At 44.1% G+C, this 14,279-nt stretch overlaps 1 protein-coding gene across 1 annotated transcript; it reads left to right on the top strand.

The window, feature by feature from the left end:
* The first annotated feature begins 2,520 nt into the window (after window positions 1-2,520).
* Window positions 2,521-9,665, top strand: NT5C1B (5'-nucleotidase, cytosolic IB). The gene is made up of 6 exons (XM_056344080.1): window positions 2,521-3,060; window positions 3,147-3,314; window positions 6,131-6,260; window positions 6,759-6,881; window positions 7,558-7,742; window positions 8,751-9,665. Exons 1-6 carry the CDS (start codon window positions 2,932-2,934, stop codon window positions 9,087-9,089), a joined length of 1,074 nt encoding a protein of 357 aa, XP_056200055.1. The 5' UTR covers window positions 2,521-2,931; the 3' UTR covers window positions 9,090-9,665.
* Window positions 9,666-14,279: the final 4,614 nt, after the last annotated feature.

Here is a 14,279-nt window from a genome sequence, read left to right as displayed (position 1 = left end):
TAATCTTACTTAGTGGTTGTTCTTAATGTAGGAAAAATATTGGCAGCTCAGGCAGGGGAACTTTCTTTTCATTTGACTACTTATAACAGGCTTCAGTCTATGTGCATTACTATTACTTACTTTTGCCGCATGCTTACTATTAAAAGTAAGTACATACAAAGATAGCAAAATACATTCTTTTCTGTTTGTTTAAATGCAAATGTCCTAGAAATTAATGTGCAATAGCAGAAAATTCCTTTCCTTTCTAGCTTAGCTCAGAAACCACAAAGTCATTCAATTTTGGATCCATTCCTATTTCACAGACTCCCCAGGAGATTTAGTAAAAGCAAGACATAGCTCTTTCCTGGAACCCCACGGGCTTTACTACATTTTTTACATGCAGATAAGGCTGCTACACTCTGCGTTTGGAAAGTCAAGGTTTCATTTATAAGGTGTTGAAGCTGGAAGGCTTTTATGTTAGGTCCTCAGTTCACAATCTCCAGCAAGAGAGGAAATGAAGGGTATGTCAGTGGCAAGCAACCAAGCACAGAACAGAGGCGAGGCATCTCAGTTCACTGCATATGTTCACACAGCTGAGTGCTATGTAGAGATACCATGTGGGTCTGGTGAACGAAACATTTATGCTAGCATAGCATTGTTTTCAGCAGCAGCACTTCAGCACTGCCCGGGCCCTGTACCAAGCTACCATCTTTTAAGTTTTCAGGTGTCTTGCAAAGATTAAAAGGAGTCTCAATTGCTTGAGTGATGATTCTTTTATTGGGCGGACAGGGAGGGAGGGAACAAAAAATAAAAACAAAGAACATGGCTGAGGAGCTCTGATTGTGCTCCTGAATATCTATGCAGGGTGATGGGGAACACAGCTCAAGCATTCAGCCTGGACACACCTGTGGGAAGTGCACTGCCACAGGTTCATGCAGAGATGAACATTCAGTTTTGTAACTACCAGACAACTGCTTCCCGATTTCTCCTTTCTTTTCCCCTCTTCCCCATGGGCAGTGAACCCATCTGCAGTATTTAACCAGGAACAGCCTCTTCTCAGAGGTCGTCGTCTCTTACACTGATGCTGAAGTCTCTGAGCAGGACCGTGGTGGTGACTGGGACCAGGAGCAGGTGTTCTGTGGCTTGAACCCTTTATCCAGGCTCAGCCTGGATGCTCAGCCTGGTGACAGGCTTGCAGCCAGTCACGGAGAAGAGGGTTGGGAAGCGGGGATGTGCCTCATCTGACTGCAGGAAGGGGAGCAGGTGTTTTCAGCAGCATGTGACACACTACAGCTCTGAGTACGGACACTACAATGAAATATTTAGGATCAACGTTCAAAGGAAACAAGCACATCTATCAGTAGCAGAGCTACTGAAATCAGGTCTGTTTGGATTTGTGTTATGCCTTTTACGTCTTCCCATGACAACTGCCACATACAATGATCCTAACTTGTCTTTTCACATCTATCTTCCCAATACATTACACTTGGTACCTCTCCTTTTACCTCATATTTCCATTTCCCCTTCCCTAGTATGGTCAGTTCCCATTTTCCATTTACTTTAACCTCCCAGTTTCCACCACTTCCGTGCTTCCAGATCCCTCCCTGGTTAGCTGGGCAACAGGCAATGTGGCAGACTGGGAGGTGGCAGATCAGCCAGGGAATATTCATTTGCTATTACATAGCAGAACAAGCACATAAAGTCCTTTCCCCAGCAGGGCAACAAATTGCATGTTGTCATTGACTCTCATTAAACGTTTTAAGAATTTAAATCTCTTTGAGATCTTTATCCTCTGTCAAATTTGTTTGCAACTGAACATCACTGGGGAATGACGGACAGATGGCATAATTACATAAGCCTCCTTTTACTGGGAAGCCACATTAAAAAACACACACACAGAAAACCCCAAACAGGCAAAAGCAGCAAAAATAATGATGCTCCTTTTTGGAGACTGGGTGAAGGCAGAAAGACCTGACAATTTGATAAAGATTATGCAGTGATCAGGGTCAGAAGCAATGTTTAGAGTCTCCTTTCAAAACGTTGGAGTCCTTTAGATGGTGCTTACATGTGCTATGACCTACAAATACCATGAGTCATTGGCTACCTGAAGCAGAAGAGGTCCGCTGTGCCAGCTAGCTCAGGAGACAGCCCCCTCCTCACTTCCCATTCTCCTGCAGCACATCAGTTTGGGGTTCAGATGAGCAAGGCTGCGGAGGCATCTGGGAGCGCTTTAGAGAGGTACCTGTTAGATGCTGCCCTTCGCTCCGGGGGCGGATGCTGAGCTTTAGGACCACTCAAACCCCATGGCGGAATAACGGTTTGTTGCATGTGCTGCAGACCCCCAAACATCACGGCACAAACTACTGTTTCTTAAAGGTGCTTGCAGTGTTGCTGTGGCACACAGGACCCCAGGTCACTGCCATGTGTGACCGCCCATTCTGATTGCTAAAGTCACCGCCACATTATGTAAGGGATCTCCTGGAAATCTGTTGCAGTTAATGCTAAATCAGCTAAGCCACTGCGGCTGACTGGTAAACCCCTAACGCTGCGGACAGAGCAAGTGCTGGAGGCTGCGGGGGGCGGCCGGTGTCACAGCGTCCGCTGGGAAGGGCACGCTGCGGGTGTCGCCGCGGGGTCCCCGAAGGGGCGCGGGGCGGGGCTGCGGCTCCAGCTCGCCCCTCCATGAAGGGCGATGCTGCGGCCCCGCTGCCCCGCGGGACGTGACATGCGGGGGGGCCGCTGCCCCGCGGGGCCGGTGCCGCGCCGTGCCGGGGTCGGGCCGCCCAGAGCCGCGCCGTGCCGGGGGCGGGCCGGGCCGGGCCCGGGGCGCAGCGGAGCGAAGGGGAGAGGCAGCGCCCGGGTGACTTCCCCCTGCCCGAGCGGGGCGGGGCGGCAACCGCCGCCGCTTACCGGTCAACCGCTGCCCGGCCGCCTGGCCGCCGCGCCGGCAGCATGAGGGGCTCCGGGCCGGAGGCGCCGCCACCCAGCGCCGCCGCGGAGGGCCGGCAGCAGGAGGCTGAGCAGGACCGGGCCGCGGCCAAGGCTTTCTACGACAGCCTGGTTTCCAAGAGACCCCGGCCGGTGAGTGCGGGCGGGCCGGGGCCGGGGGGGCCGGGGGCCGAGGGCTGGGGGCCGCGGGCCGGCGCTAGCCTCCGCTCGCTCCGCAGCCCAACCCGCAGCACGCCATCACGGTAGCGGTCTCCTCCCGAGCCCTCTTCGACCTGGTGGAGGAGCAGCGGATCTACGAAGAGCAGGGGCTGGAGAAGTACCTGGAGTACCAGCAGGACAACGAGAACGTCACCCTCAAACCCGGCCCGGCGTTCTACTTAGTCAAGGTACCGGGGCCGGGCCGCGCCGGGCGGGGGGCGCGGGGGATGCCGCAAGGCCAAATTTCGGGAAGAGGAGGAGCCCGGAGCCGCCCAGGGCGGAGATGAGGCCGCCCCGGGAAAACGCGGCGGGGACGTGCCGCCGCCCGCGGGGACCACGCCTCGGCCGGGGGGTCGCCCCCCTCCCGCATCGCGCCGCGGCGCCCCGGCCGAGGGGGCCCCGCTCCGCGCCCCTCCGCGCTCGCCCGCACCAGCTGCGCGCCGGCGGGAGGTGCCGCAGCGGGACGGTTTGCGTGCCCCGGCGCTGCGGCGCGGCGGGGAGCAGCCGGCACCTGCCGCTGGCACGGGGCCCGCGGGGCGCCGTTCCTTGCGAGACCTTTTTCAGCTGAGATAGGCCCCTGAACGGTTTTGCGTTTGTTGCAACGTACCTCCCCGCCCCACCCCCATCCCACCCCCCCCAAAAAAAAACCCCAAACCAAAACCTTTGAGTTCCTCATTCCATTTTTATGTCTCACTTTTGAGTAGGACTAGTGCGATTAAAGACAGCATTGATTCTGTATTAATCCAATGGCTTTATTCAGAAATTAACCTTTTTTGTTGTTGTTAGCATTAATTTTTCTTTGCTTTCATTGTCGCCCTGGAATTTGTTCTAGAGGACCAGCAAAAGAAACAGACCCCTAGCTCGGAGTCACCATTTAAGCAGAGGTGAAATGGAGTATTTTGCTTTCATTGCACAAGAGAAATGGCCAAGGTGAACAGCCTCCAGCATGGAAAGCAAGCAAGATTAAAAAACAGAACAAAACAAAAAAACCCACCAAAACTACCCCAGGTTTTGAGGGACACAGGTTTTAGTGGGACTGACTTGTAAAAATGCCACCTAGAGTTCATTTTATGTCCATTGAGAATCGTTTGATAAGCTCTACCACAGCAATATTAGAAAAATTATTAAATCATAATTATCAATCATACTTGCTGACAGCAGAGTTCTGGAAGAACACTTCAGGGGTTTAAAAGTAGATTTTAATTACTTCAGTTTTAGTCTCAGGAATGTAAAACATTTTCCACATCGATCGCTTTTCAGAAATATAAAGTGGAAAATTACTTAGGTCAATATTGATGCTGTTGTAAATATAAGAGATAGCTGTCAATAGCATTAACTACACAAGCATTGTAAAGGTGTTTCTAACATAAAAGCATGGTCATAAAATAATTCATTTCATACACCAGTGAGGCTAGGCTCACTAGTGAATTTACTGCATCTTTTCCTATCTGTAGATAGGTAGAGATAGCAGCCCTGCTAGCACAGTTTTCAAGAGATTTGTTAGAGTTCAGTGTCAGATTCACTTTGAATATAAAACAAGATTTGACTGTTTATCTCCTCACACTCTGAAGAGCAGAGCTGTTAGCTGTGCCCAACTAAATGCACCTTGATCTCTGTTCCTTTCCAGTATGCTATTTGCGTTTTAATTCTTCATATTTTTTAAGATATTCATAAATTGCTTAATCATAGGAATCATTAGGCTGGGGAATTAGGGGTTTGTTGGGTGATACTTCCGTGGAGACAAAGAAGGCAAAAAGAAATAATATACTTTTATTTGTATTCCTTTGTTGAAACCTTTAAGAAACTTAGAAGTTTGTAGTGCTTAATCACAGGCCAGGATCTCCTTAGGCTGCAAAGTGTACAGGCACCAGACAAAAAGTGGCATCACCTCCCCCACGCCCCCTTATTCTCTTAATACTTTAAGAAATCGCCAGTGTAATTCATATTAGCAGTAGAAATGGGTTATGACCACATACTAAGAATTTTTCCTGGGCCTTATACTAGCTTCTCACTCAGAGTTTTCCTAAGCACAGTCCTACATGATGTAGCCATGCTTTTTAAAAGTTAGATTCCCAGAATTTAATTATGAAATCTGCGCTTTAATTCTTAACAACTGGCCCTACTTTTTAAAGCACCTTAATGAAAATCAGCCCATCTAGCTTTCCTGTGATGTTTTGTGGTTGACTTTATTGACATAATCCCAAGGAATTCCATTCAAGGGCCAAGATCCCGAAGCAGAGGTGTGTATGTAAACTGAGAGCAAATAGCAAGTCTTACTCCAAAGGGATAAGACTCTAAATAAGATGAGAGAACAGGTGGCTACAGAGAGAGGTGGGCAGCTGAAAGGTCAAGGAAATAAGAATGCCTAACATGTTAGCCCAATATCTTTAAAGAGATTTCAAATCAATCAAAATCTGTTTCATTCAGTACTGCAATTAGAAATTGCCAAGGTAATCATGTTTAACAGGATATGTTTTGTACCTAGTACTTAAGGACAGCCTTTGACACCTGACCGTCTGAACTGTCAGTAAATCTTTGCATAAGTACATGGCCCAAATTTGCATCTGTTCATGCAAAGTGAGTAGTTGCACATATAAATTCCTTTACACTTTCTCCTTGATTTCACAAGAACAATTTTCAAGTGGACAAGAAAGTCCAAGCCCAAGTTTCAAGTGGACACACACACACAAAAAAAGATAATAGGGACTGTGATAATATTCAGCAGTGCATTGATTTATTCTGGATAATGATGGTGTCCCAAGAAAAAGGATTTCCACAATAAAGTTAAATTCTATAACTCAGTAAGAGAAACTCGCTTCCTTTCAAATGAACCCAGTCAAATGGTTGCTGGGAGCAACAGAGCAGAAAGGAATAAAACAAGTTCAGCAAGTTAACTGAGGTATTTCACACTCTACTTCAAGACAGTCCTATCGCTAAACCCACAGTGATTAAGAAACAAGGCACATTCCAGTTGTCTGTTGACTTCCACATTTTTAACCTGCAGGCGCTGGAGCATGTCAATGCCCGGCTTCTTGAGCTATACCCTGATGATGAAGAACGATTTGATATTGTCCTGATGACTAGTAACCATGCCCAAGTGGGAGTGAGACTCATAAACAGCATCAATCACTACGGTAAGTAAAATAAATACTACCTTGTAGACCTGTCTGCTGTTACATAAGAAAATAAATTTATTTTATTTTTCCTGTGCTGACCTTGCTAAAAGCAGCTTCTTCGATACTGACACCAGTTCCTCAGAGGATGATATTTATTTTTGGGTGTCAGCGTAAGTGAGAGAGTGTTCAACAGATGTAGCTTGTCAGGTGTGAATCTTAATTTCCAAGAAATCCTTAAACTTTTTGTTGTTTGATATTTGTGCCCCTATACATACACCTTCACAGCAGTTGCTCTGCTGTCTTAGAGGGATTTTTTTTTCCTAAATTCTTAAGGAGGAAGCACTGATCAAACATTGTAGTCAGTTTAAATTGTCGGACTTGCTGAAATTACAGTGAACATATTTTCGTTTTTCAAGTTTACTGTCAGCTGTAGGCTAGCGTACCTTTTCACAGATTCCTTTACAGGTTTGTAGTATTGAAGCAGAGTCACACCTTGTTGTGCTGTTCTTACTTTAGGCTTAACAATTGAACGTTTCTGTATGACGGGAGGAGAAAGCCCTATTGGTTACCTGACTGTGTACCTCACGAACTTGTACCTCGCAGCAGACTCTGAAAAAGTGCAAGAAGCTGTAGAAGCAGGTTTGAAATTACTTTCTTCTGTTATCTGTTGAGCTTGTTAAAAAATAAGTATATTGTGTTTAGTTCACAGAAAGTAGTGATGCTTTATCAAATGCAGAAAGTCAATGCTTTGTGTTGGGCAAACTCATCAGGGATTTTTATTTAAACAAATAAAATCAGGCTATTTCTGTTTATGTTCCTCTCTGACCCTTCAGCCTGCTGATGATGACAACTCAATCACTCTCTACCTTTGTCACACCTTTCTGTCTTCTTCTGTGCTACAAGAAATGAACTCCCATACACACTTCCTACTCACCTCTGATTAACTTCTGTTTGAACAGTCTTCTCTTTGATATAACTTACAAAAAACAACTTCTGTGTTCTGTAAGGAGTTAAAAAGTAGCAAATAGTTTGATTCAATGGTCTCCTTGGAGTTTCCTGCTTTATCTTATTTGCAGCACACTGGTTTGTATATTCTTATATGGAAGTGAGAGGAAGAATGTCTAAGAAGTTATGTCAGTGGGACAGCTTCCACGCATTTGTGATACAGAACAGCCATTACTAATTAGCTTTAGTGGTCGTTTCTGCTCATCATTTATAAAGGTCACCACAAAGAAGTTGTTGGAACCTAACTGCTTACAGTTTAATGAATGACTTTGCAGGACATGCTAACTGACGTTTTCTGATTCATTTTCAGGTATCGCATCAGCTACAATGTTCACTGCCAACAAAGATGTTGCTTACTCGGATACACAGTTGAGGGTGGCGTTTGATGGGGATGCCGTTCTCTTTTCTGATGAATCAGAACAGATTGTCAAAGAGGAAGGATTAGATACGTTTTTTGAACATGAACAGCTGAATGAAAATAAGCCTCTTGCACAGGTTTGTACTTCTTGAATCAGTGAGTTTTCAAAACACTGTTAATTTTCATTGCTGCTGTGTTTCTCCAGTCTCCCAGTGTGTGTGATTCTTCTTTGTGGAAACTGATTTGCCCTATTTATTTCCTTTTTCAAGGATATCTTTAAAATGTATGTTTGACATAAAAGAGCCCACCGTTGCAGCCCTTTCACCAGATCTCCCGCTTCACTGAGAGAACTGCATATATAAGACAATGATTTACAGTTGTATTTTAATTGTATCATTAGAAAAAGGAAAGGCTTCTGCCGATTTCATTGATTTATTTTTTTTTTAATTAGATTGTGTAGGTAATGTTAATTTCAAACAGTGGGATATTCTGGTTATTGAAACGGAGTAATATCTGTGCTTATTTCCAAGCAGAACTATTCCACTTGTCTGAACACAAATGCTGAAACATTAGCTTAAACTGAAAGACCAACGCTGCTATTGTTAAAGGTGGTATAATTTCAGAATAAAAGCTTGATTTATGAAAGTACTGGACAGTGCAGTATATTGCGATTTGACCCAGTCTGTCATTTACTTATTTTAATTGGTGTGTAATTCTAATATTGTCATTTATCTGGAAAAAGTTTGGTAATGTCTGTGTAATTAGGTCTCTTACTGGTTTTTGCACAGAAAAAAAAATGCAGCTCATGGTTCATAGTAAAAAGTTAAGTGTTTTTAAAGAACGTTTTATTGAAGTTAAAGAAGACTATAGTTATAACTTTATATTGTAAGAGATCTTGTAAGCCTTAGTGAGAGTCAGTTTCCCACTGAACATACTATGTAGGATTATGGTTTTAACTTTTTTCCAGTTTGTGAATTCCTAGTGAAGATGCAGACCTATTTGGACAGATTACATAGTGAGTTTGCTGAGTAGCGTAGCAGTAGGGAAGGAATCATTTATGAAACTGGCAATCTGGAAGAAAGCAAAAGAATGATTTTGGGAGCTGTGGACAAATACTAATTATACTTCTGGTATTTCATACCCAGGGTCCTTTGAAAGGTTTTCTGGAAGACCTAGGGAAACTCCAGAAGAAGTTCTATGCAAAAAACGAACAATTAAATTGTCCCATAAGGACCTTCCTGGTCACAGCCAGAAGTGCAGCAAGCTCTAGAGCCAGAGTGTTGAATACTCTTCGTAGCTGGGGTCTGGAGATTGATGAGACACTTTTCCTAGAAGGAGCTCCTAAAGGACCAGTCCTGGTGAAAATCCGCCCTCACATTTTCTTTGATGACCAGATGTTTCACATCGAAGGAGCACAGAAATTAGGCACTATAGCTGCGCATGTTCCCTATGGCGTTGCTCAGAAATACCACAAATCTGCATGACAGGGTGGCAGCATTAATGATAAGGTTCTTAACTCAGCCAGCCTCTAATATACCAATAGTTATGTCTGAAACCCTCTACATTTGTATACTGTAAGCACTGTGTTTAAAGATTCAAATTCTGGCTAGAACAGCCTTTAAAGGAAGTACTTGTAATATAGCTAAGTTTTTAATAAAGTTATTTTAATAGCATTTTAAGCAGTTTAGATTTTTTACCTGTTTGGATCTAATACTGTGGGTTTGATTATTAGAAAAAGATTTGTACTGGTTTTAGAGCTTGACACATATTTTGAGAGACAGAAAAGTTATATTTTCTCTAAAATACTGTTGATGGGTTATTTATAGCAAAAACCATGCTGCAATGATAGTCCTTGATGGTTATTTCTGAAGTTACCAAAAGTACAGTTTACATATAATTGTTTACCTGTTGGTGGATTCCTTGTTAAATATGTGTTCAGTAGGTCTGTTATTACAAGGTTTCAGCTGCAGTGAAATGTTAGCTTATCTGATCTTGTGTTTACAGGAACCCTTTATTTTTCTATATTATTTTCCTATTCTAATAAAGCTGGCTTTACAGAACATTGTCCTTTGTATTTATAGAGGTGTTAGCATAATTTCCCATGCAGAGTCTATGTAATCAGCATTTCTGTGTCTCTTGCCTCCTCCGGATATTTAGAACCAGAAATTACTCATTTCAGCCAAATTTGAGAGAGCGCTAGAGGTCTCAAAGACACTTAAGTCCCAACAGATTTCATGGAGCTGGGTAGAAGTCTGAGATGCTGTGAGTATCTTGACTGGGACAAAGACTGAAGCTTTAGAGCATACCTTTGTGACAGCAGAGAATCTACCCTGAAATAATGCTGTTGATGGAACTGCTTGTTTTTAAAGTAGATTCAGTTAGGATTTGCAGCTGTTGTGATCTGCATGAACTCAGTTTGGCAACCTCAAATGGGTTTCCAGGGGACACGTGCCTGTTGCAACATGAATACAAATTTACTCCATAGGTCTATTCTACCTCTTTTATGCTAAGTTCCTGTATCTCAGTGTCATCCATGTGTCTTAAGTGATACCCAAATGACACAACTAACATCTGTCAGGTGGTGGTTGTCCTCTTTCTCTCCCTAGTGGAACAAGTGTCCTGTTCTATTTTTATTGTGGTTGTGTATTTATACCAGAAAAGACAAAACCAAAAGAATGTGCTTTGCAGTGGGAGTAGAAAATGGTGAACAGGCTTCTGATGATCTGTGGTTCCTGAGGCAATTCACTCCAGAATCTCATGTTAGCCTCTGAGAAAGTTTGGTCCCTTCTGTCCGGATGAATGGCCCTGTTATTGCAGAAGCCTTCATTGCATTAATCATGGTTTTCCTCCCAGAAACACAGACACATCTTGTAAATGTTCTGGGTTCAAGCCACAAAGTTCTTTGAAAACAAAGACAAAAGCCTTGATCCTGCATGAAAGGCGAACAGAGACCATTAGAAAGGTTTTTATGTTCACACCAGCATGTATTGTTGACGGGATGCACTGCATATTTCTGGCGTACTTGGAATTTCCTAAGGACTAAAGGCTTTGTGCCCAAAACATATCGCATTTCCCAGCCCAGCCAGAAGGTAAGGAAGACATGAATGACTGAGGCCTGGTCATTGTCTGCCAGGATGGGATAGAGTTTCCTCGCCAAATGGAGATTATAGAAAATTTTATTAGCAGATGTTTTTATGTGAGAGCTCAGAACAGCAAGGAATCCAAAAATACTCCTTCGCTGGAATAGGAATTTTGTGTGTACCTTCACCACAAAAGCATGGCTGCAAATTTCAGTAACACATGTCCTGCCTTGTTGAAGCAGAACATGGATCAACCATTCTTCATCCATGCGTTCTGAGAGCTATAGAGGTTGGGTGCAGGAAAATATAAAGGATATAGGCTATGCACATATTGCTGGCACTTGACTCTCATTTGAACATAGAAATTCAGGCTTGATACTGAAAAAGGCTAATGGGATCCTTGATCCCTGTGGGACTCCAGAGGTGAAGGTCTCATGCCTGACAGAGTAAGCATGTAAATCAGTGAATAAATTGGAAACTGAATCATCTGCTCCATTTCATTTACCTATATTTCCAATCGGCCACCTAGAGCAAAAATCAAACCTACTGGCAGGACATAGGAGTTCCAGTTCCTGCATCTTTTTTGATCTGTACACACCTAGTACTAGAGGGTCATTCCTCTAGATGGGAGCACCATCTGAATGTGTATGTCATCCCTGCCTAGATGAGCAGCTTCTGACTGCTGTCACTCATGAGCTCCTGTGCACAATGCTCTTTGTGCTGAAGGCTGGATTGACCACTGATGAACCCAGGCAGAATCCTTGAGGCAGTGCCCTTTCCAACATATTCACAGTCTTCTGAAGTAGTAGGTGTATCAGAGATGACTGCCAGAGTCCCCACTGCCAGAAGCTGAATACAGATTCTTCTCCTCCCACCGGAAGGATATCTTGCAGTTCCTCTAGCACGGCATTTCCTGGTTCTCTTATTTTGGCATCTTGTTGGCAACCACTGTCCCTTTCTCATGGTCCTTGGTTGTAAGGTCATTAGGCAGCAGAGGTGGACATGGCTTCAACATCTCCCAAAGATATGATTTACTATGAACAGAGCATATGGAAGAACTCTTCAAACTTGTTATGGCTCTTACATCAGGTTAAGGATGCCAAAAGCCATCTATGTCACAAACATATGTGAGAGTGTGGCCCGTTTAAAATACCCTTTAGTGTAGCCATGAGTCTCATGATGAATTGAAAAGCCAAGAATGAAGAGAGAATGAGTTTTCTGTGGTGAAGACAAAGATAGAAGAGGTCTCTCAGTGAATCCAATGTGTTTAGATATAGTACCTATAGAGCCCTTAAACTGCCTGAGAAGTGTGACAGATAGGGGTAGTAAGGATACTTCCAGAAAAATCAGCTATAACATGAGCTGAAGTCAGCCTCAAAACAGACTGCAGTGATGGGGACACACACTGGGCACTGTCAACACGTGACAGTTAAGGGGAGGTTACTATTGCAAATGGTTATCATGTCCAGATCAGCCACAAGAAACCTGATGGTTCATGGGTTTCCTCTTGGGTTTCCGTCACATTAAGAAGAAGGGGTTCCTCGAACCCTTTGTATTTGATCAGCCTGTCCGTTTCGCAAGAAAGACAAGACCCTTGTGTCTGACCAGTCTGTCTGCTACCTGCGTTTTGACAGCCCACTGTATTGGGCGTGTGTATGTGTGTGTGATTCGACTAACCTGTTGAGGGACCCCTGCTGACAGCATCACTGAGTCAAATCCTTTATCACAACTACTCAAATCTCCAGAGATTTATACAAAATGAACTTCTGCTGAAGATTTTTATTATACAAAATGCAAGTTTGTGACAGAATAAGGTTCAAAGACTGCTGGTGATAATACACTGCAAAACAAGCTTAAAACAACACGCTTATTCACAGCCAGCATGAGTTAGTCATAGAATAAAGTTCTTACCCAGTAGGCATCCCTATGGGGGAGAAGACAGGTTCAGCCCACCGACCGATCCCAAAAGTCACAATGGAGTCTTCCCTAACTTCTCCCCTCCTTTGTCCACTTTAAATGCTTCATAGCACATTGCATATTCATCATCGTACACAGGAATGGATACAAGTTTCTTGATTCTAATGTAAATTGGTACGCATCCTCAGACAGCACTAATGAAATGTTTCACTAACCTCGCACGCTCTCCAAGCGGGGTTCTGCCCTCTTTCAGAGGAGCTATTTGTGTTGGAGGTCACAATCCCCCATTACCACAATTACCTTTGTCCTACTTTCAACTAATTTTCTGTGGATGCAACACCTTATCAGCTTGGCCAGAACTTTCTCACTTAGAGGCTTCTCTCTGGATAATTTAGATAATAGTGTCCTTTCCCCTGTCTGTTTCCCCATTTGTTTCCCACGGTTGACTCCCTTGATTAGAAATCCTTTTGTTCATCAGTCTGGAGTTCAGAGAGTGGGTCAGCTTGACCTAAACTTTGTTCACAGAAATGTATAACATACAGCTGAACACTAAATCAGGGTTTGGTAATTTGGGAGTGTAGACAACAATTCCCCCCTTTTGGACTTATTTCAGTCCAAGACCAGTTACGTTTAGGTGGAGTTTGTATGACTAGTTATACATATTTTTGTTACTGACTGGTATCGCATGCCCAGTGATGTATGGTAGTACCCTGGAGGTAATACTGTACTTCTGTTAGGTCCCAGTTCTCTCTAATTCGCCCCCAAAGGAATTTTCCCCCAGTTTCTTACTCATTTCCCCAAATGTGCTAGGTCTTGACTCAAAGACATGCTCCTTATAAGCCAAGCTTGTTTCTGGGCTCCCCAACAAACTGTTGTCTCCCCTGGACTCTACTCAGCTGCATGCTTGTCCCTAGTCCTGATCCTGACCTTGTTCTCTCATGTTGTTCTATCGTGTGATCCATGTTGTTTAGTAGTCATTGTCCCTATATTATTCCTATATCCACACTGAACTCTTACTGGCTTTTTTTTTTTTTTTTTTTTTGGCAAACACCTTTTTTAACTTACGTTGCTGTTGACCAAAACTCAGATACTTTTCAATTGTCTATATACATTTCTGCTAGCAACTCTCCCAGGGCTAGGATGAAAAGGAGTCTGAGTGGGGGAACCTCAGTGGCCACTTCTGCCTCCCTGGATGGGTTTGTGTTGGTTTGGGTGGGTTCATCAAAGTTTGGGATTAGTAAAGGCAGGATCTGGAGACATGACATGAATATGATGGCTGAAAACAGGTTTTGGGTTAAGGATTCAAAACTAAGTTGGCAGGTGTGAGGGGCCCAAGGGTCTCAGTGCCAAAAACTGGAGAGACCCAGTCTGGGTGCAAGCTACCAGATAAACCAGCTATTCCAGGGATCCACATTATGTGCATATGTGAACCACTGCCACACTTCAAACTGGAGAACAGGCATAGACCAGCACCTGGAAAACCCCAGTGTCAAAGCTGGTGCTAGCATCTCTGGATATAGATACTGGATGTACTCAAGGGTCCATGCTAATATTTAAGACCAGTGATTGCAAGTGTGCTTGTGAGGTGAGTGCATGTACGTACACATCTGTTCTGCAAGCAGCCTCCCTTCTACCAGGCTGGGATGGGACAGACCCCCTCAGTCCTGAAGTCCACTA

This window comes from Falco biarmicus, chromosome 6, assembly GCF_023638135.1.
Source record: "Falco biarmicus isolate bFalBia1 chromosome 6, bFalBia1.pri, whole genome shotgun sequence".
NCBI lineage: Eukaryota > Metazoa > Chordata > Aves > Falconiformes > Falconidae > Falco > Falco biarmicus.
The sequence above is the reverse complement of the archived record's forward strand: the minus strand, read 5'-3'. Positions and strand labels throughout refer to the sequence as shown.

Bases quoted from the DNA above. Each gene is read 5' to 3' on its own strand.
- NT5C1B (XM_056344080.1), top strand. From the start codon at position 2,932: ATGAGGGGCTCCGGGCCGGAGGCGCCGCCACCCAGCGCCGCCGCGGAG. The intron at 6,882-7,557 runs GTTTGAAATTAC...ATTCATTTTCAG, and splicing joins GCAAGAAGCTGTAGAAGCAG to GTATCGCATCAGCTACAATG. The intron at 7,743-8,750 runs GTTTGTACTTCT...TTTCATACCCAG, and splicing joins AAAATAAGCCTCTTGCACAG to GGTCCTTTGAAAGGTTTTCT.